The 22630-nt window shown below is 41.5% G+C and overlaps 1 protein-coding gene across 3 annotated transcripts; it reads right to left on the reverse strand.

Annotated features, from left to right (window-relative positions):
• Window positions 1–149: 149 nt before the first annotated feature.
• ST7L (suppression of tumorigenicity 7 like) lies at window positions 150–22269 on the reverse strand. 3 transcript variants are annotated; one of them, XM_021539504.2, is made up of 16 exons: window positions 22065–22269; window positions 20689–20771; window positions 19687–19846; window positions 19126–19180; window positions 18485–18600; window positions 16539–16617; window positions 15580–15734; window positions 15395–15492; window positions 14866–14980; window positions 13073–13145; window positions 12271–12373; window positions 9007–9157; window positions 8775–8867; window positions 6043–6182; window positions 896–964; window positions 150–681 (listed from the first exon to the last, which is right to left on the reverse strand). In XM_021539504.2, exons 1-15 carry the CDS (start codon window positions 22267–22269, stop codon window positions 911–913), a joined length of 1680 nt encoding a protein of 559 aa, XP_021395179.1. In that variant the 3' UTR covers window positions 150–681; window positions 896–910. The 3 variants fall into 3 exon arrangements, with proteins under 3 accessions (XP_021395179.1, XP_077645219.1, XP_077645220.1); XM_077789093.1 differs by lacking the exons at window positions 150–681; window positions 896–964 and having other exon boundaries at window positions 3805–6182; XM_077789094.1 differs by lacking the exons at window positions 150–681; window positions 896–964; window positions 8775–8867 and having other exon boundaries at window positions 3805–6182.
• Window positions 22270–22630: the final 361 nt, after the last annotated feature.

The following is a 22630-nucleotide window of genomic DNA, read 5'->3' on the forward strand; positions in this document are numbered from 1 at the left end:
AATAAAAGATGCACAATTATATCAAAAGAAGTAATGTGAAATAGAGGAGTTTACCATCTCCTTGAGTAATGCAAACTCATAAGAAACAAACCTTCGTTTGCACATTGTAATCTATGTTTAACAGACACTTAAGAAGTCAACAAATTCAATGTGTTAAGTAGCAACCTTTTAATAAAGAAAGCAGAACCATACTTTGCTGTTAACAAATATTTTGAAAAAGGCTTATGAAATTAAATCTAAGCCAAGTATCTCATGCATCTGCAGCTGAGAAGGAAGCATCAGTACTCCAAACACCTGCTCAGTTTGTGTATTCTCCTTTTTTACAGAGGAAGTATGAGCTTCCAGTTGTCCAAGTGATTTAGAGAGCAATAAACTATTGCTCAACAAGACCTATTTTCTTAGATGATTACAGATTAAGGCCAAAGAAGAAATTCACATGTTAAGCACCATCAGCATGGAAGCTGGTCAAGGATATCAGTTTAAAGAGCCCAGATTTCTTCCTTGGTTCCCACCACTGAGGGTTAGCCAACAACCAAGTGAGGCTCGTAAGAATAAAATCAAACTATCATGGAAAATACACTAGCCAGTCACACTAGTCAGCTGATGCCAGGGGCTGGACAGCAGCAGGTCCTCCATGCGTTCAACAGTGAAGATGAAGGCTGAAAGAAGAGTCCCAAAGCACTGGAAGAAACAGAACACAACAATATATCAGCTCAGTTTCCAAACCAACTTCCTTCTGCAGACTCAAGGTATGAGCAAAAACTGCCCTGTGTTTTGCCCTCAGGGCAACAGAATTCCAACCCCTTCACTGCTGATGCCATGAAATAGGCTTGTTGTAAACAAGAGATGTTCATGAAGACAGCCAGAAGGAGCAGCTCCCGCCTCGTGCACTCACCCTGGCGCAGTCCATTCAGCTGGAGGCCAGAACACTGGGAGCACTCACTGGCCACAGCACCCGCAGCACCTGGGCAGAAGCACGAGGGTTAAGATGCCATTCCTCCATACTGCAAGTCTTCCAGCTGCTCAGCACTGTGCCTGCAGGGCTGAACAGACTAGGGAGCAGAGGACAGTGGATTTTCAGACATCACAGAACTGTTTAGGTTGGAAGGGACCTTAAAGATCACCTGATTTTTTCAACATTCAGGCATAGATTATTTACAGGTCACCAACTCAAATGGAACAGCCCATCCACCAAGACCAGTCTGTGCTTCCAGACGGGATCCATATTCTAGATGCCATCTAAACAGTTCCAGAAGTAAGATTAGGCTAAAACAAATCGTGAAAACTCCCCTGCACCTTCTCAACCCATCCCCCAGATATTCCACTGGCACTCAGGTTATCCTTGTGCAAACCCTCACTTCATGAGTTAGCAACAACAGGACTCATTTACTTTGAAAGTTTTACTTTGGCCCTCCTGGCTTCTATCATAACCTCAAATATTACATTAAAAAGGCTTTTAAAACATAACATTCACAGCAGTGTAGATGCTTTTCCTTGCAGTGGGCTTCTTCCCTGCCTGTTAGCGTGTGGCACCTTCACATTAAGTGCATGAGTTAAGATGTAGATTAGCAAGGCAAGAAACCTTTGCCCTTGGCATCGACACTCAGCTCTGACAGGAAACTTCAGGCTTTTTTTTCCCTACCAAGTGTAGAACCACTCATTACACATTGGCAGGGAAGTGCACATCTCCAAACTATACACATTTTCTCTTAGATAAGCAAAAGACTCAAGTGTTTATAAATATGAAAAGTTCAGCAGCTGGCTAAAAAGTTAATTCTCCAGTCTCACTTAATGAGCTTTGGGGAAAGTGGTATGGGGATTTGTTCTTAAAGTAAAGCAGAGTGTCACACAAAGCAGGACTTGCCAGACATGGCTCTGCCTTGCCCTATTTTCTGTCCCTAGACAGCTGCCACAGACAAAATGGCAAGGAATCCTCCAACGGGGACCTAGGGAACAGCCAGAATGAAAAATGTTTTCTCCTAATCTCGCAATCATAAAAATTAGCCAATTTTTAATTTAAATCCCATGACTTCTTTCTTTGTTGTGAAAGTATCAAGCAATCCATTTAAACCACTTTGGAACAGGGACTGTCTTAGGATTTTGTCCAATTCCCTGAAAAATAAAGTTGTTTTCAGTAGGATACAGCACGATCACTGCTGCACTATTTTTTCAGTACTGTCTATTCCAGTAACATAAGGTTCTGATGTAAAAGATAGAATTGATCTGCTTGGGATTGTCCAGAGCAGTTGTGGGTGCCCCATGCTGGAAAGTGCCCAAGGCCAGGCTGGACAGGGCTTGGAGCATCCTGGGATAGTGGATGGTGTCCCTGCCCACAGGCAGGAGGAGGAACTGGAGGGGCTTTAAGGTCCCTTCCCACACAAACCATTCCATGACTCTATGAAGGGACATCCACTGTTTTCAGGAACTTTTGAGACCTGTTTACAGTGCCTGCTATCACTCTGTATCACTGGTGTTCTTTGCAGACTTCCTGGTGTCTTTGTATTGCAGAAGGAACTGTGCAACTTCACTTTTGCAAGATGATACACATCCACAGAGTCCTCCATCTATGTAATTATTAAAAAATAAAAATTCATACTGAATGAAAAACCAATCAGACCCTTTTGTCTGCAATTTCAACAGAAGTTGTTTTATCTAGCAGCACTTTTCAGCTTGTTCAGACAGTTCAGATTATCGTCATTTGTGTACCTTTCTCCCTTCTGTCACTTACTACGAAGAACTGAAACAGCAGCTACTTCAGAAACAGAGCTGTCTGATGATCAACAACAGTGTGGTTCTCCAAGAGATCAGAAATCTGCATGGAACAAACAGTGAGGCCCCGGGAGCACCTGTGCTGGTCCTGCAGCTCCTGTGGATCCTCTGCCACTGCCTGCTCCACTGCACCAACTCACACAGTTATCACGGAATCCTAGAATAGTCTAGGTTGAAAGGGACCTTAAAGATCACCTAATTTCAACGCCTTGTCAAGGGCAGGGGCACCTTCCACTGTCTCAGGTTGCTCCAAGCCCCATCCAACCCGGCCTTGGACACTCCAGGGATTCGGCAGCCACAGCTTCCTTGGGCACCTTCACGGGCTCTGACTCTATCAGCTCTAACTCTAGGGCTCTAAATCTATCAGTGAACGCCCAGGGTTCTGCCAGCTCTGGTCCCCAGCACCTGCAGAGCCCCCGAGCCGTGCAAGACACCCGAAATCCCCGTGGCGCCGGCTCCCGGGCGGGGAGCGCGGGGGCAGCAGCGGCTCCCGCGGCCGGTGCCAGCGCTCCGGCCGCTGCTGATGCTGGATCACACTGTATACATTGGAACTAGTAAACGCTTCCTTGTGATTTTTGGCCACTTGGAATATTTTTAGCAATTTGCCAAGCTTTACCCTGTGATTTATTGTGGAGGAAACAAACTCAAGCACTAACAAATGAAAATATGTAAACTCAGACTTTTCAAGTCCATAGAAAGGTATTCAACTTCTTAAACCCCTTCTGAGGCATTTAGTTTGCAGTGGATTCAACTGCTGGAAAAAGAGTTTGATTAAGAAGTAACCTAAATGTAATCTACGGAGTCACTGCTTGGAGATTTACAGTGAAAAATTCCATATACATAATACTTTCCAATTGCCATTCCTAAAATTGTGTTCTAGGTTTCTTGGAAATTCAAGAGTTGGAAATACATTTTGCATTGCTTTTATCTACAACCAAAGCATTCTAGATACACCAGCTAGAACTTTATGATCTGAAATTACTACATTTAATAAGTTAAAGAACAGTAAGATGAAAAATACTTGAAGTAATAGGAAAAATAATTTTAAAAGTCTGAAGTACTGGAATTACTTGCAGATGTAATACTCAATATAACAAATAATAATTGCTTTATTAAGAGTATGCTTGAGCGGAAAGGCTGCTATCATTAAATAGAAGATAATCTTCCATTTCGGTTATGAAAATTCAAGTAGATACTACTACTACTGACCTCCAGAAGACAAGAGAGTATGTACAAAGTGTTAGCAGCCATCCAAGCATTATCTGTAGTAAAACTATTGAAGCAAGCTATTAACTAAAACACAGATTCACAGAATGGTTTGGGTTGGAAGGAACCTTTAAAGTCATCTAGTTGCAACACCCCTGTTTGTGAGCAATAAAAACAGAAATGTTACTTTGATGTTGAGTATCATTGTTTCTTACAAGTTTTCTGAATCCCTCTGAAACTACAGGAATTGAATCATGAGCACCATCATCTAATAAGTAAAACGTGGAAGAATTTTTATCATTAGAGTATGATTGAGAATCAACATTAATACTAGCTAAAATAGCAGAATACTGGAAGTCAGTATTTCCTTCTCAGCTGTCAATCTCAAGAGAGTAATACAGAATTCCCTTCTTGCCGGATGATCTCAGTACACATTTCAACTTTTGCAGAAAATAAACTGCCACAGAGAGTGTCAAGAGCCCCTTTGTCTGTGCCTGCTACCACTGATTTGGTTGGGGGAATGCTGTGGCAATGCACACTCTTCTTGATCATCTATCTTTTCTGCTAAACTGACACTATCCACCTTTTCCTAAGGAAAATAAACAAAATAAACACACTGCCAAATGACTAAACCCTGGGAGGTTTTTTCCCCACACTGGGACGTGTCACTGGACATCCCCAACTGCAAAGCCAACTCAATCATACAAAGTCTTTTCTTTTTCTTGGTTCAAGAAACCCAGCAGAGAGAACTTCACCAAGCAATTCTTTGTTAGCATAACATTTGACCTTGTATCTCTTTGGAAATCATACAACTTTGCTAATGCAGCCCTTACAGAATTAATCAAACAAATAGTTAGCCCCTCGTTACCATGAACCCAGCCAATTATGAGCAGCACTGAAATCTGTCACTGGCATGTCCAGCTACATTCTCCAGCATAAAGTTCAACACCACTGTGTGGAAATGAGGCCCCACTCTCCAACCTGCATGACTTGGACACTAGACTGGGCTCACTAGTAAAGCCAACACTTCTAGGAACAAAATCTTCTTAAAAAAGAAAGGCTTTCCTCCTGGGTCTCCATTACCTGTTACATTAAACCAGCCAGGATACAAATGTCTTTTACCCTCCATTTTGACTAGCAAAGCCAGAATATATGATTCCCTTAAGAGTTCAGAGCTCTCTATTTGCTACTCTGCTCTACTGCACAAGACCCACAGTTTACTAAAAGCCAAACTTACTGCTTGGAGTAGTTTGAGAAGCTGGAGCAGGAAACTGTCTATGCACTTTGTTTCTCAGCTTCCAGAATCCAGAAAAAGATGACAAGGTTACAGAGAGCAGATGCTAACAAATAAGAAAGGGAAAGAAACCCTAAAAAGAGCAGGGCAGAGAGGGAGCAAACAGGCACAGAAGGCACCCACAGGAACAACATATTTAAGACACATTTAAAGCATCACACATTATTACCAATGAATCCAACTTCTATCCTTGCAAATGTACTCAAATGACAGAACTCCATCTAGTAAATGAAACCAGATGAGATATACAACCACTGGCTGAGCTCCTGAAAGGTTAGGTGACAGCTAAACTCAGTTCTGAATCTGGCTTGAAGTCACCAGTTATTTTACCTGTTCTCATCCATTCCATTTACATCATGCTGTGGGTTTTCAGTGCTTGCAGAGACCTGTTTGCCTTTTACTCACTTTGCTTAAAGTCTCCACTCAACAAATTCATTCCCACTGCAGTCGTGTACTTCCACAGGGATAAAAATCCATACTCACCACAGTGCTTTGTGGAAAAATTTCTCTGGTGCTGAAATGCTGCTCTCTAACCGTGACAGAGCAAATGAAAGCCAAGGTATGCAATAGTGAGAGTTAATCCCTTGTCAAAGTAGACATTTTGCCCAAACTTCAACATGTGTTTGTCAGTATCGAGATTCTTATAAAAGCAGAAAAAATAATTTATGCTCCACAAGCACAAGATTAACTAGAGGCTACTTCATCCTGGACCACAAAATTCCCCAAAACCCACAAGATACCTTAGCAAGCCCCATGACAGAGACAGTACTTACAGCTTTTGCAAAAATGACCATCAGCTCAGGGAACTGGTGAGTAAGGAGGGCCAGCATGGCTGAAAAGGAACACAGGCCTGCTGTGAAATGGATGAAAAAGGGAAGCTCCTTCTGGGGGTAAACGGAGACTTCATGAAATGCTGAAAGGAAAAAAATGAAGAATGTTGATATATGATAATCAAGGACTGCTTTCTGAATTATTTATGGCCTTGTAACTAATTTCTGGGCTTTCAGAAAGAAAGACTCCTGCAGCACATCTTAGGTTCCAGTACTTTAACTTCTTAAAAAATTTTCCCCTACATCACATGCTTGTTTTAATTATTAAGAATCTTCGCATATTTGTTTTCATTATTAGAATTCTCTTCCCAGTCTTCTTTTTCACTTTCATGGGCTTTATTTTTGAAGTATTTAATCAGGCTCAGTTTTTGGTACCTACTTTTCTAACAGGACAGAGGGAACACCTGTAAAGTTCCTAAGCTGCCAAAATCACCCGAACCAACTAAAACAGTTCAGGTGCTTTCAACTCTCTAGAGCTCCAATCCTGTTACCTGAAAGGAACAACACATCTCCACACCCCATAAGAAGCTGAGCAAGTACAAAACAACCAGCATGCTGCATACACATCTATTTCCTAGTACTTCTTGAAGACTTCTGGTTGTAGACTACAGTAAATCTGTTCAGAGCAGCTGACAGAGCAGACCTCAAAGCAAACAGTGCCAGGACGGGGTTATAAATTCTGTACATAGCAGCTCCTTGCAATTTCCAATCTCTGGTAACAAAATCCAAAGCAGGTGATTAGCCAGGCTAGGGGTGGCATGTGGAGCTTTCAGCACTCACAACACTACTGCTGGTCACTCACCGAGGACCTGCTGGGTGAATTTGCAATTACTTATTGGCTCTGGATACCTCCAGCTCTGATTTCTATCTAATGATTTGAGAGGATTTTTATATGAAGGAAAAAAACATTTCTATAGACATAAGTAATTATAATAGGACTGCCCTTCTTGACAAGCTGTTTTTAAAATCTAACAAAAACCTAAAATTATAAATGAGCCCTTTTTTGTAAAATGAGAAAATACAATTGTATTCTTTCTTAAACTGAAGTCTGTAGAGGAAAAGGACACTTTACCCTCCCAGATACTGCTTCTGAATGCTAGCACATTAAAGCACCATTAGAAGAGTAAACCCAGCAAAAGTGTCTTGTGCTCTTGCAACTCATTAATGGCAAAGTGCTCAGGTTTGTTTTGGTTTTAATGATATGATTTTGGAGCGCAATTACATAGAATATTTGGAGATCCATGTCTAACATCCATCAGAGATGTTAATGGTACCCAGAGATTCATCCTATACAGAAACTCACCTCATTTCTAAAACATGGAGCAATATAATTTAGGAAAGTGTTTAAAAATAGGAATTAATTCTTTTTGTAGTAGCTTTTCCTACACTGGGAAATTAAAAACAAATTCAAAATAGGTAAAGACAACTAAAACTAATTCTATATGTTCACAGACATTTGAGAAGCATTACTCATCAGACCAATCCAGGTTCTTTGAATCATTCATTTGGTCAATATTATTTTAAATAGATAATTTTTAAAAAAAAATTAAGTGTCAAGATTTCTTGAAGCAGTACTGCAATAAAAGAGTTAAGATGATTTTATTTATAGGTAGTTCTATATTTAAAACAAAACAGGAATGCGTGAGTGATCCTGTTGAAATATCTGCATGTGTTGGTGTTTAATTATGCTGGGAAGTCTACAATTTAGGGTTAGTTGCTAACCAAGGAATTCCTTGTGCAATATCCTGCATAAGTGAGAAATGAGTAATTTAAAGCAGTCTGGGGGCAAATTTAAATTACACATTTTAAATATAACTTCAGGCTTTTAAATAGAAACATGTCTGTGCAGTTTTCCTTTCCACAGCTGTGGTCTCTGTAGGGCTGCTCGTGCTTTTGCAGTAGCCCTTTCCAGTCCCAGGGGAATTGAGTTTCTTCAAGATATAGCAGCTCAACCCCATAGGAATTCAATTAAGATGTATAATTAACAGCTCAATTCTAATCTAAATTACTGCTATTTTCCTAAATATCATGAGTACAGGCAGTAATGATACAGTCTATTTGTAGAAAAAAACATGTAGGCTCATCACTGCATAAAGTAACCTTGAAGCAAAGAGCAGCTGGATAAGACTTACTTTTCAGTATCAAATGTTAGTATAAATCCATAGAAATACATGTAGAAAAAGTTCCAGGAGGCAGCCAGCAGATAAATACAGACCACTGAATTAATGACAGAAAGCAATACATGTTCTTTGAAGCTACAGATTAACCAAAGATTCTCTGTAAGATCACAGGTTTTACTGGATACCCAATGCAGGACTGGAACCATGGATTGATTCCTTGCTACAACAGCAGTCAAATCCATGAATTCTTTTAAAAGCAATTTTTAATAAATGGTCAACTTTGTTGTTCTCAAGGTTGGCCAGACTCAATCTGAATGTACCGTACACATATTTCATCTCTGAAGGACTTGGGTTATTACTGCATCAAGCTGACATTTACCACACACACAAGTCAAGTGCTTCAGGATCTGCTGGGAGGGACATCAACAAATAGCTGAATCCCCTCCACAGGAAGCTCAAACTAAAAAAATCACAGTAAGGTAAATACAGAATACCACAAACTGAATATGTCCTTAGCCTGTGTTTTATTATCATTACTGCTTAGAAACCACTTACTTGGCAACAGTTCTCTATCTGCTGTTTCTGTGCAGCTTGGGTAGGGATAGAAAAGATGTCCTTTCTCTAATGGGTATGGGATCATCCTAAATGCTGCAAAAAGGGTGAGTGACATTAGATCTGTAACTAATCAGGCAAGCAGCTTCTCACAAAGAGAACCAATCATGTTTGAGGGGGGTAAAGCCAGAGATACTAGTCTACTGTACAGAAAAAAATAAAAGGAGATACTTACTGCCTTCCCATGTGCAGTGCAGCAGATTTAGAGCCCCTTCTATCCTCTTCCAGTGCTGGAGGTGAAAAAAAGCATATGCTACTGCCTCACTGTCCCCTCGCTTCAGAATGTGCTCTGGAGGCAGCACTAGGCTTTTCATTTCTAGCAAATACTGAAAGGAAAAATGGAAAGTACACCTGGTTATACAGAATGTTCCAAAACCTTTGATTGTGAAACATAATTGATCATTTTAGGCGTAACTGAACATAGAAGGGGCCAGGGCCAGCTCCTACCACACAGCAGCCAGGCTGCACTAAGTGAGAAATGAAAAGCAGCAAAAAACACTCCTGTGTATATGACTCTTTAAATTAGGCTTTCAAACACGCACCAAAAAAAAAAAAAAAATCAAGGAAAAACATACAGCTTCAGTAAGACAAATAAAAATACATTCTTGTGGAACAGACATCAAGTATAATGCTGCAGGTGCAACACCAATTAGGGACGAATTTAGGCTAATAAAAAATCCCAAAGCAACAGTATTTTTGCTCATTACTTCCATCGCTGAAAGTTTCAGTGTAGGTGGCTGAGGACTTGTTAGCTCTGAAGTATGAGCAGCAAACCTGAAAGTGTCAGGGTGCTAACCAAAAGAAGAATAATAAACCAAACCCAGGAAAATCTTTTCATGTGGTCTTACTGGGCTACCACAAAGTATCTTTGATTTCACATTTTTTTCAATTTCAGCCCTCTCCCTCCATCAGCAGAAAATCTGACACTCAGAGAGGTCAAAGAACACAAGGATGAATCATTTCCTATTTCTTTGCAACACAGAACATGCAATTTTTTTAACATACCATGTTTTCTCATGGTACATTAAAAAAGTCAGGTATTCATTTGAACTTAGCTTTTAAAAACAGATGACTACTTTTTACAAGAATGAAAGAATGAAATGACAGTTTCAGCTCTAGTATTTACCTGTGAGCTGTCCTCTCCTACCATATAGTGTCTCATTCAGTAACAGCCAAAGTTAATCCACATCTTTGATCAACGTAGCTGGTAATTCCTTGGAGTGTCCCCCAAAGTGTAAGAATGCAGCTAACTCACTGATTTATTTCAGCAGATGCCACAAACTATAAGATTATTTACTAATCCAGTTTGAGGACTTAACTTTTCCCATTCAGACTCTTCAAGGAATGTAGGAGGGGTTGTGCTCCAGCCAAATAAAGCACATTTGCTGCCTGGCTAGGTTCTTCTCTCAGTGCCTTGGGCCTGCACTCTGGAGGGTAATATTCTTGCTAATCCTCTCTAATCCTCTTCAATTTTTTTTTTTTTTTTAACACAGTAAAGGATCACTCACACAGCACTGCTGTGGGAAAATGGTTTCAAATATCTGACCCCTGACCCCACTCCTCATGCTCTCCACAGTGCCCTCATTTCCATTATGCTAACTGGGAATATAAACCCAGCAGTGGTGATGAAGCTCCAATGCAAGTATTGCCACAACACACCAATGCTCACTCCAGGCTTTGGGTCTCTCTGAGCCCATGTTACCACATAAACAGGAAAATTCCAGTCTGGCAGGTTTTCACGTCCATGTTGATGCATAAAGCAGGGAAGGTGTCAGTACTGAAGGTCTCTCAGTATTGAACTGAAGGTTTTGAAGACTTCATACACAATAAAAATCTCTATGATATTCAGAAGTTGACTGCAAAAGATTGTTTCATAAAGTACCACAATGCAGTTACAGATTCCTAATTTGAAATGGCTTAAGAGGACCACTTTTCTAGCTGGTTCTGACTTTGCAAACAACCCCCAGCCTTGTAAAAGCAGAACAAAGATAAATAATTTATTTTCCTTCTGCAAAATGTTACAAACAAAGACAATAATTTTCATCCAATGTAAAAACAGGGATTTCCTGCTTTACACACTCATTTTTAGTCTAAGGGATAGAACAGAGTAGAAACTCAAAGATCAGATTTTCTTCCCTCTCTGTGATCCACTGGGCAAGTTGCTTCACTTCTCTGCCCTCATTCACTTGTTTGCTTTGACCATAAACATCTCAGAGTTCCGAACAGCCTGCACCACTAAAATTCTGCTCTGTCATCTAACCAATTGGTGCCTCAAGGCAATCTTGTAATGAAAAAACCCATGAAGAATGGATAGATGCACAATTAGAAGAGAAAATTAAGTTATTGAAAACTGGAATCAGTTTCTGCATTTGTCTGCAGAACTACAGACCATATTTGAACAACAGCCTGTTTGAAATGATCTCTTATTTCTTTAAAAGGGTATATGAGGCTCCAGAAGCAACTGGAGAATACCCAAAGCAAAAGAACTTTTAGATAATGATAATGCATTATAATCTTCTGCCCCTAAAGGCAGAGGCTAAAGAAAAATCTGTCTGAGACTGTCTGAAATGAACTTGCTACGCTCTTGATCAGTCATGCAAACAAGCAGCAATTTCTCCCAGCAATTAGCTTCCTCAGTGCACATTCTATTGGATTGGACAGGCAGACAGAACGGAGCGGCCGGATCATTCCAGCCTCCCCAGCAGCAGCCACTGGGGCTCCAGCATCATTTCCAGAGGATTAGACCCTGCCCTGAGCCAGGCTCCCGTTCAAGGTTCACACTGAGAGCATCACTAGCACAGTACAAAGCAAGGCAAGACTTCCTTTTCACCCAATGCTCTGTGGAATCTGTGTTTTGATGCCAGACATTAAATTGCAGCCTGTGGTGATACAGACTCTTCATCTGTTTACACGTGGATGAAGAAAATAAGTGACTGCAGATCTTTCAATAACCATGGAGCCATGGTTGAAAGCCCAGCAGAATAAGGGGGTTTGGAACACTAGTGTGATTACTATTTGGAGAACTTAATTTGGCTTTAGGGACTTGGAAGCAGGGTCCTGGAATGAGATATCTTTAAGGTCCCTTCCAACACAAACCATTCTGTGATTATTTTATGACTTTAAATATCTACATGTATATTTATTAATGTCCACCCTTATTGAGAGTAAAGGGCCTTCAGCAATACATTACTGGATTTTCCAATGAGTTAGGAAATTTGAAGTTTAAATTTCTGTGCAAAAAGTCCTATTTGAACATCAGTTATTATTTTAAAAAACTCTACCACAAAACATTTATGATATAAATACTAATGCTTTTAACAACTCCATAGCGGGAGTTATAACCAAATTCAAGAAGATGTGGGGCTAGAAAGGTTCCAATAACAAAATGATTTTTCAGAACACATTACAAGTGGTGCAATAGGAAATAAAATACTGTTACCTTAGGAACATGAGGGTTAAATTCCACAGCTCTGTGAATTGCTTCCACAGCATTAATTTCTGCTGTACTAAGTCCTCTCTTTGAGGCAGTTTCTGGGGAGAACCTGAAAGGAAAAACCCACCTTGAACAAAAGTAATAAATAATAAATGCCAACCAGATGTTTATTTGCACTGCAAGTTTAGAGTTCATTAAAAATTGGCTGATTTATCAAGAAAGATAAACAAACCTGTCTGGGAGAAAAATGTTCATATTAAGTCAGGTATCTTCACTGTTACCCACACCCATATGACACATGAAAATTCATGCTGATCCTGACTTTCAGCTCCCTGTTACAGCATCACCTGCTGGGAGGTGGAGCTGGGCTCAGACCACGGTGAAATGCCAGCATCAACTACAAAAATGTCCTGCACCCACCCCAAAAAAACAAATCCCAGGCAAAACACTGAAAACAGAATTTACACAAAAGCACTTGGTCAATACACTGGCTTGTGAAAAATATCCTCCCCTGTACTAACGTTATGGATGCTTAAAAGTAGTTTTAAATCGTATTATACACACAAATATATATATATTTTTTTTTTTTAATACATTCAACTTGCTCTTAGAAATGCAATTGCTACATAATTAGGAATAACCAGGACTGTAAAAAAGACTAAAAAAATTAAATTATCCTTTAATTGAAGCAAAGATTTCTCTACAGATTAGAAGTAATTTTAAAACATAAAGGATCTAGACCTTTTTCCTTCATATTTTACATGAGAACCCAAGATATTGCATTGTTTTCACACATGTCCTTGCTTACCTTTCTGAAACAGCTCTGGCTTTTAGCAGAGCTGCTGTGTAACATATTGCTGCTGATTTGGGAAGACTGATATCTGTGATAAAATAAAATAATTAAGCTGTAAGATTCTAAGGCAATACAAACATTTTAAGCCCACATCCTTTGAGTATGGGAGACAATTAATTTAACATCTGGAACATTTCAGCTGTGATTAGAAACTTTGAATTTCTTTTTTCTGACAGTCACCAGTCAGTCTCAGATTGAAAACTCAAAGTTTTATTTAGGTGATAGTCACCTTTTGTTTCTAAATGTACCAACACACCAAAACTGAATCCAAAGAGAAATGTGCATATAAATACACTTAAGAACAGAATGTATTTCCTGTATTAAGCACAAAGATTTAAAGTAAGCTACTGATCTTCACTTAATTTTGCAACTCAATATTAACACAGTTTTGTACAATACCGAGAGACTGATCAGAAGCTGACCACAAAAATTACATTACAGACAGGTAGATGAATTTTAACAAAAATGCAATTTCCGTTCTTCTGCAGTTCCGTGGGGAAAAATTGTATTAGTTGAAGCTTTGTAGCATAACTGAAGCCAAGTTTGAGCTGACAATTACAGATTGGAAGGTTAGCACTCCACAGTGCAAGTTTACGTTAAAAGCAGACGAAGTCTGGGGTCTAATTCCCAACTACCACGTTGTGTATAGTCAGATGGTTCTTGCTTTTTTTTGTAAATCCCGTCCTGGGCCTGTCCATCACTTGCTACAAGTCTGGCTGTTGTGTCAAGCCAAACACAGGGGTGCTGCAGGGAGTTTGAAGTTTGTACTCATTTTTCCAGATGCTCAGAAAAAAATCAGCAATGCTTTCCTAAGAAAGTGTCACAATTCCTGGTGTTAACAGAAAGAAGCACTTGGCAAAATGTAAATGGTTTTCATAAATTAAAAAGAATCCACCCAGAAGAGGATCAAGGAATGGGAGCAGGGTGCTAGGCTGGCCATGTAAAAGTGGCAGTGGATCTGGGCAAAAATATCATTCATACCTTTGATTCCCTGAGGCAATAAAGAATTGACATAAGAGAGAACTCCACAACTTCTGACAAAACTGTCATAAAATACTGCTATGTCCCTCCATTCCAAAGATGATTTAAGGCCCTACTTTGACAGCAACTTTTTGTATAGTCATGAATTGAGCACTATCCAGGTGGCAAAACTGAGAGTAATAAGTATATACTTTATTAACCTTTATTTAGAGTTACACAATATCCAAAACCTAGTAATTGAGACAGGCAGTGAAAGCAAGCGACACCATTTGATACACACCACTGATCTCTGGCAGCAGCATGCTTGCACGCCACTAATCTCTGACAAACCACCTCAGTATTACAGAAGCACAAGACCAAGCCTGGAAGATGACAAAAAGGAAAACTACCTTTTCCAGCTTATTCACATCAGTTACTTACAGGGCTATGTGCTGGCTGAAAAAGGCTGATGAATTTAGGCATATCCAGGGATGTAGAAGAGATTAATTAAAATAATCCTTGAATTGAAGCAAGGATCTCTTTACAGATTAGCAGTAACTTAGAACACAGAAAGTGATTCATATGCAATTTAGTTTGCCCAAATTTGACCTCAGCAGTCAAAAGAACTTGACCTGCACTCCACAAGCACCTATTTGTTAGTGATGAAGGGAATCTGCTCACCTTGCTGAGGTCATGGGTAGACTCCTGCCTGTGGACATACATCCCTCACCCACCTCACTTACACTCTTATTCAAAAACACGCACATTTTCCACCAGGCATCACTTACCATCATACTTGGCTAAAACTGCCTGGACATCTGCATAAGCCTGTAACTCCAGAAGGGCCTCTAGGAGGTTTTCATGGATATTCAGCATACTGAGAAGTGGAAACTCTTTCATCAACTGCAAATCAGTAAAGAGAAATAAATTACATATAGAAATGCAGTTGAATCACTGATATACTTAATAGAAATCAGTAAAATAATCTAGGGCTTTTTAATGTTCTGTTGTCTCAGAGTGTTAGAAACTGGCAGGGAAGCAGCATGAAAAGAAATGCATCATTTCATAAAATCACAGAATGGTTTGGGTTGGAAGCAATCACAGCTCACCTCATTCCAACCCCCTGCCACAGCAGAAGGGCAGGGACATCTCCTACTAGACCAGGTTACACAAAGCCCCATTCAATCATGTGCAAATTCATGGGAAAAGAATTCAATTAGATTAATTATGATGCCTAAAACTGAACTTAAAACCATCACTTAGGAAAATGTGATTGCAAACAGTTGTTACCTCATTTTTTTTTTTACTTTTACTTACATCTCTCATCATTTTTACTGCTTCTCGTATTCTTCCAAGTTTCCTGGCACACATAGCTAGTCTCCTTTTCACATACACCAACACATTGGTGTCTCTTCCTGATTACAAAGACAAAAAAATATTAGTCTATCAGTCTCAATCCTTACCTCTCCTAATTATAATCTTATGTGATTCAAAGTCCTTACTCAGCTGTGCTTCATGCTGGGGGCTCTGGGAATGGCAGTTCTGAGATTTTCTGTAGATCATTTCTCCTGCTTTCAGAGCCTGTTTGAAATATTTCTCAGCATCCACAATAGTTGTTGCTTCTTCTTCAGCCAAGAGGACATATGCAGTAGCACAACTGAAATAAAGAGAAAACCTACTAGTTATCCTGAGAGATGAAGTTTAGTATTTTTATTAAGTGACAGAACTGTTAGAAATGGGCAAGATTCACTTATGTTTAAGATGTAAGCATTGACAGTATTAAAATTCCAAAATACTGACGAGTTCAAAGGGGGAGTGACAGGAAAAAATAAATCTTTTCCATTTTGCAGAAAAAAATCACACATACATTTCCCATTTGGAGCAAAAGCAAAGGAAAATATGTTAAAGCAAGTTAAATTTTCTCCTTGAAACTGTAAAAATGGTCTGTAATTGTCTGGAAAGGTTTTTCTTTGTTTGGTTTGCTTTTTAAAAACCAAGGGGTTTTGAAACACTTTACACAAAAATAACAAGACAACATAGCAGAGCAGATCACAGCTATAGGTGAAATTCTTTGGTTTATGCTACAGAGTATTTTTAACTCCATTACAAGAGTGACATCTGTGAATTCCAAATACAGTTCTACCGTGATACCATCTCTGAAATACATGATCTTATAGTCTATTAAGACCATTCCATGCCTGAACATAATTTCTCATTTGTTATTGCCACTAACACGGCAATTTAAGAAAAAAAGCTGCACAAAAGATGTTTTTAGTAGAACAGTTCAATATTTCAGGGCAATCTACAGCCCCATGTGCAATTCCTAGTCCGTAGAATCCCCCTTAAGCACTCAGAACTTTGCTGTAAGTGAATTACTAGATGAAGAAACTGATAGTGTGCTCAGTATCCTTCCACTTAATCCTTCACACTAGAAATACAGCAACTGAACTTACAAACTTACTCATTGTTCAACTCTAGAGCTTGATATGCTGCTTTAATCCGGGCTTGCGGGTTCCTCTCTCGCCATGCTTTCTGCATAACTGTAGAAAAACCAGGGGAAGGCTGGTGAGGGCCATGGACACCTGTGAAAGCCTGGGAACCAGAGGAGGCAACACTGGCTGCTTGGAGCCAGCTCTAATCAACATTCCCTTCCAGTCTGAAAATTCCTGTTTGCTGTACGATTGTTATAAGGAAGAACAAACAAGTGTTTTCATTTCAGCCTGTTGCTACCACAAGCATCAAAACCTTGCAACAGCTTTATTACACCCCAAATATAGTTTAAGAAAGCAACACCACCAGGAAGATTCCTCACTGCCCATTTCAGAACTCCTACACAGAGCACAGAAACAGCTTACATAACCAGGCAGGTGTACAATTTCTAAAATGCTACAGATTTTTGGAAACATTTCCCAAGAGTTGTTGAAAGCTTGGCAGGAGCAATTGTTAAACACAGATTCTTCCATAGACCTGCAAAGAACTTTCATTTAAGCTTTCAAACAGAACTTCAAAGAAAATAGTGATGGAGTAAGTGGTGTCGTGCACAGGTAGAGTTTTTTACTTAAATATTAAGTTGGCCAGAGCAGCTGTGGCTGCCCCTGGATGTGTCCAAGGCCAGGCTGGACACTAGGGCTCGGAGTACCCTGGGATAGCGGAAGGTGTCCCTATCCACGGGGTGGAGGTGGATGAGCTTTAAGGTCCCTTCCAACCCAAAACATTCTGGGATTCTGTTCCATGATTATTTTTAGACAACTGTCAGATCATAAGGGGTTAACAATTTCTTTTAAAATTTACAAAGCACATTTGAGTGGCATCACAAGGCAAAACCAATTCAAGATATACGTTTATCAGCTTATTAGAAAGTGTTCTAGGGAACAAGTAAAAAGGGTGAAATCTATTCAAAAATACCCTTTGAACTACAACTTGAATTCAAAATTATTTCCATGCAGTGACTCTAAACCATTCCCCACCATGCTTCCATTTGGGAAAACTGGAAAACACAAACTGAAAACCAACTTCTAGGAAAACAACACATTCAGAGCTGCCATTTTCTATGCAGGATTATTAACTTTCACACTAAAAACCAGTTCTGAAGGAACTCCAAAACCTTACATTCGTGGAGTTCTATATCTGGCCTATCTCAAGGACGATAAGAAAACTGAAGAATCTATACATGTTTCTTTTGGAACAAAACCTCCTGCTGTCCAGTAAGAATAACGTGGAAAAATATTTGAGTTTTCTTTCGGAAACAAAATATTAGTCTTGGCTCAGCAAGCGAGACAATTCACTCCCTTTTTTGAAATAAAAACACATCTTTCATATCAAACATGTCACAGCCAGCTGACAAGGAACACCTCTGGAATGTGACAATTTGAGAATAATTCACACCCACACTGACAATAACCAGGTAAAGAACATTTTCTGCACTAAACATGTGGAACACAAGGAAAAAATATCTGGAGACTGCACTACTCATCACTAAGGTTTAAATGAGACCACGTTTTGGCTGTTGAGAATATAATCCAGGTTTGCAATATTGTGTTAATTATTTAAAATGTGTGAGAACTTAAAAAATATCAGGACTCTGACAACACTGAAGTTGTAAAGAATGCACAACATAAAACAACATCTTTCCACTAAATTTCACTAAACACTAAATTTCAGGGGGCTGGGAGCAGCCTGGTCTACTGGAAGGTGCCCTTGCCCATGGCAGGGGGTGGAACTGGATGGGCTTTAAGGTCCCTCCCAACCCAAACCACTCTCTGATCCTCTACATCTATTAAACCTCTTTAGTAGTTGAGAAAGGTGACATAAAATATTTGACATGGTAACTTGCACTACTTTCAAGTTCACTCAAAGCACATGCTTGGCCCTGTCCAACACTTCCACACCTTACACAGACACCAGTACCTGTGTCTGAAGGCCGAAGGGCATCTGTGTCACATGTGAAAAAGGTCTGATGATCCTGAGCAGACAAATTCATGTCATAGTAAGTCAGAGGCTCCTTCCCAGTCACCCACATGTACCTAAAACAACAGATTTCAGTAAGAGGCATTCCTAGTAATTAGTAGTGCTGATATCAAGGCGGTATCTGATGTGCCCAGTGCAAAAAATCTGCAATAAAAGACTAAAGCTGCTAATACGAAGTTTCAAGTACTACTGTTCAATAATCTGTGAAGTTCTAAACAATTTGGGAACTGGCTTCCTAGAAAGCAGTTTTCTCATGAATTAACACTAGGAGACTTACAATATAGTTTAATAAAAGAGAATTTAGATTGAGAATCACTGTCTCAACCTCTGAATAAAGCTTTTTTTCCCCTACTTTACTCTCAAAAAGCCCTGATGTTACAGTAATATTTTTGTTCTTAACATTGAAACTGCCAAAGCTTGGCTTGGTGCCTTTTAAACACAGGATTGGTATCAATCACCCCTATAATCTTGCAGGTCTCCAGCTGTCTCCTGACATTACCAGTGCAAGCTCTGTGAAGAAGTCAGATGCATGCCCCCGATTAAATTTAAAAATATGCAGTGAAAAGCAAGATAATTAATACCTGCTATACTCTGCCCCTCTGAAAAGATTGAGAGGATTTCGCCACACTTTGCACTCTGAGGAATAACAAAATAAAAGTATTTTTTAAATTAAAAGCATGGGAAATATTACCTTACACTAAAATGCAGTAATGCAAAAGCAGTTGTGTTTTCAAAAGCTGCTTTAATTTTATTATTATGCAATCATCATCTTCATAAACTTCTACTATTCCATAAATATTTTTGCTCCCCAACATTGCTGAGGTACAAAAGCACAGGGCAGGAAGATTAAGCAATGCATATACACTCATGCAATATTTATCTTGCACATATTTAGAACAGTAAATAACTAAAGTTACTGAAATGGTTTTAGCTAAACATGTAACATTTTCTAAATCATATCATTAACAATGAATGGTTTAGAACAAAAAAACCTTTTTATTTAGTTTATTTTTACCACTACTAACAAAACATTTTGTAAGATGTAGGCTTTGTCCATTTTTTACAAGCACTAATGCAGAGCCAAAGCCATTAAAAGGCACCTCAAAGCTTAAGGAAAGCTGCTGGGACACATCAGGAATCACCTGGCATGTTCTGCCTGCTGGTGTCATTCTCCCCCGCCGAGAAAGCTGCTGGGGCTGGGGGGCTGCTCTCTGCACCCCCAATGAGGGGCCTCAAGTGGCTCACAGAAACCTGCTCAATGAATGATGTGCCGTATTTGCGGAAATGCCACCACTCAAACACCTGTCACAGGAGAAAAAAGCACCAGAAAGTTCCTCAGGTGACACCCTCCCAGCAAACACAAGGGAGGAAGAGTGTTCACAGCGAGTGCATCCCCTTGCAAATGATCAGGGATGGAACTTATCTCCACACAGAGTAACACTAATAATCTAGTTTGGCTTGGCTTGTCATGCAGGATCACTCACAGAACGTGAAAGTGACTGGGAAAAAAACAGCAAAATTTTTGTCAAATGTTATGTTCCTCCCTCTCAAAGTCACTAAGGTAACTCAAGAACCCTGTCAGAAGTACCTGTATAGGGAAACTGTGAACAGAGTAAAAAAAACATTATGTAGTTTTTTCATTTCACAAAAATACTCTAAAAGAATAAAGGATAAAATGGTCCATTAAACTGAGATGTCCTGCTAACCACAAAGAGAGAGGCTAACAAAGACACAAAGCTAAGTTAACAGCAATGAAAGTCACTTAGCAGAAATTCTGGGCCAAAAATATTACCATCTCTTTTTGAAGTTATTTAAAATACCGGCTTATCACAAGCTCTCAAGGACTACACCACACTGTCAGCCCTGGACCAAGCTGGATCCTGTGCTCTCCCCTCTCTGGTGACCAGTGACAGACCCCAGGGGAGCCAGCCAGGGGAGCTAAACCATTCCAGCATTCCTTCTCAGACTCATACAGTCCCAACAAACAACACACACAGCAAAAGAGTTGCAACAATACATCAGAGAAGTTCCTTCCCAGCACAAAGGCACCCTCTAGAGTCTGATATCCATTCCCTTTACCCCTCATAAAGTCATCTGAGAGGTGCTAAAATGGTTTAAGAAAAAGAAAGAAGTTGACTACTTACAAATATCAGTCCAGATATAAAAGATGAAGTTACTGTAAGGGCAAAGTAGAATTTTGGAGTCAAAGTGCTTAAGAACACGGTCACTGTTAAGAGAAACAAAATGAAATACTTAGTAAGTAGAATTGAAAAAGATAAATAGCTTGTCTATTAAAGAATACCAATTATCATGCAAATACATAGTACACTATAGCCCTAGTAGCTTTATAATGCTACACTGTTAGGGGAATCCTCACCACGTATTATCTTGTTTGTATCTACCTGCGACAGCCAATTTTTATATCCCACTAAAAAAACAATCACTGCACATTTCTAGACAAAGCATATTATGGTTTCATCCATACAATGGTTGGTGAACCACAAGCCAATTTAATATATTATTTCACTTTAAGACAGAATCATCTATTCTGATGTAAATTTGTATTCAGTGCTAACATACGTACTCCACAGAGCTCTCCCTCCTGCTATGGAGCGCACAGTGCAGAGAATGCAATTATCTAGTGGTGCTCTGCCCATGGCTTGGACTCGAACTGCACATCACCTGGCACCAGTGCAGGGACAGCAGCGGCCAGGGCAGGGCTGCAGGTGCAGCTGACAGAGCCCAGGCAGGAGCACGCAGCAGCACTGGGACAGCGTCTTGGCTACTTCCAGCTGCCCCAGCACTGCCCGGTCCCCGGCCGTGTCCCTACCCGCGGGGTTAGGTGACAAGCTCAGTGTGCCACCGAGCGAAGGGGGGATGCACAACCTGCCCACAGGCACGGCTGGGACAGACTCACAGAATCAGAATATGGATTACTCTGGAAAAGACCATACCGAGTCCAACCTGTGACCAATGCCCATGATACCAAGAAGACCAGAGCACCGAGTGCCAGGTCCAGCTGCTCCCTGGGTACCACGATGGGTGGGGACTCTACCGCCTCCCTGGGCAGCCTATTCCAAAGCCCGACCACCCCTTTCATGAAGAAATTCCCCGATATCCAACAAGAACGTCCCCTGGCACAGCCGGAGGTTTGCCCTGTCCTGTTCCCTGGAGCAGAGCCCGACCCCCCCGGCTGTCCCCTCCCTTCAGTTGTGCAGAGCCACAAGGTCGCCCTGAGCCGCCTTTGCTCCAGGCTGAGCCCCTTCCCAGCTCCCTCAGGAGTTCTCCAGCCCCTTCCCAGCTCCCTCAGCCGTTCCTGCTGCCCCAAACCCGTCTCTTTCTCTGGACAGACTCCAGCCCCGCGGCGTTCCTCCGGAAAGGGTCGCAGACGGGACACAGCCGTGTCCTGCCCCGGTGCCGCCGGATTCCCGGGACAGCCCGGACACAGCTCGGGATAGCCGGGCCGAGCCTGCCCCGGCCCCACGGGCAGGGTCCACCTCCCCCGCCGCGCCGCCCTCACCGGCCGCCAGCCCGTCCCGGAGGCGCAGCGGCACCCGCAGCACCGCGTACAGGAGCCCGAGCCCGGCGGCCGCGGCCAGCAGCCCGCGGGCCCAGGGCGTCGCAGCCCGCCGCCGCAGCTGCTCCCAGCGCCGGAACGCCGAGGCCGCCCCGGGGCACGGCGGACCCCGGCCGCTGCCGCCGCTGCCGCCGCTGCCCTCCGCCATCACCGCCGGCCGGGCACGCCGGGACGGGGCGGGACACGCACCGGGGCGGGGCTCCGCCGGCGCGGGCAGCCCGCTCACCGGCCCCATCGCTGCCGCTCCAGGGACAAGCGCGGAGGTAGCGCTCGTCCTCCACACCGCACCGGGAGCCCCGGAGGCCCCGGGGCTCCGCCAGCGCCGTGTTCCCGGCAGCGAAAAGCCTGCCCGTTCCTGTGATGGTGGCAGCACGGCGTCTGCCCTCAGATAACATGTCGGCGGCCGCGCTTCCGGTTACGGCACCCGGCCGTCTCAGCCCACCGGGCACACCGGGACGAGCAGGGCGGGGCTCCTGTGGGCAGCCTGTTCGTCGAGTCCATCACCGCTG

This window comes from Lonchura striata, chromosome 30 (genome assembly GCF_046129695.1).
Source record: "Lonchura striata isolate bLonStr1 chromosome 30, bLonStr1.mat, whole genome shotgun sequence".
Lineage (NCBI taxonomy): Eukaryota > Metazoa > Chordata > Aves > Passeriformes > Estrildidae > Lonchura > Lonchura striata.

Excerpts from the sequence above, each read along its gene's own strand:
- ST7L (XM_077789093.1), bottom strand. The coding sequence starts at position 22,269 with ATGGCGGAGGGCAGCGGCGGCAGCGGCGGCAGCGGCCGGGGTCCGCCG. Across the intron at positions 19,847-20,688 it reads TTATATCTGGACTGATATTT|GTGTTTGAGTGGTGGCATTT; the intron begins GTAAGTAGTCAA and ends CTCCTGTGACAG. Across the intron at positions 19,181-19,686 it reads CAGCAGGCAGAACATGCCAG|AGTGCAAAGTGTGGCGAAAT; the intron begins GTGATTCCTGAT and ends GTTATTCCTCAG.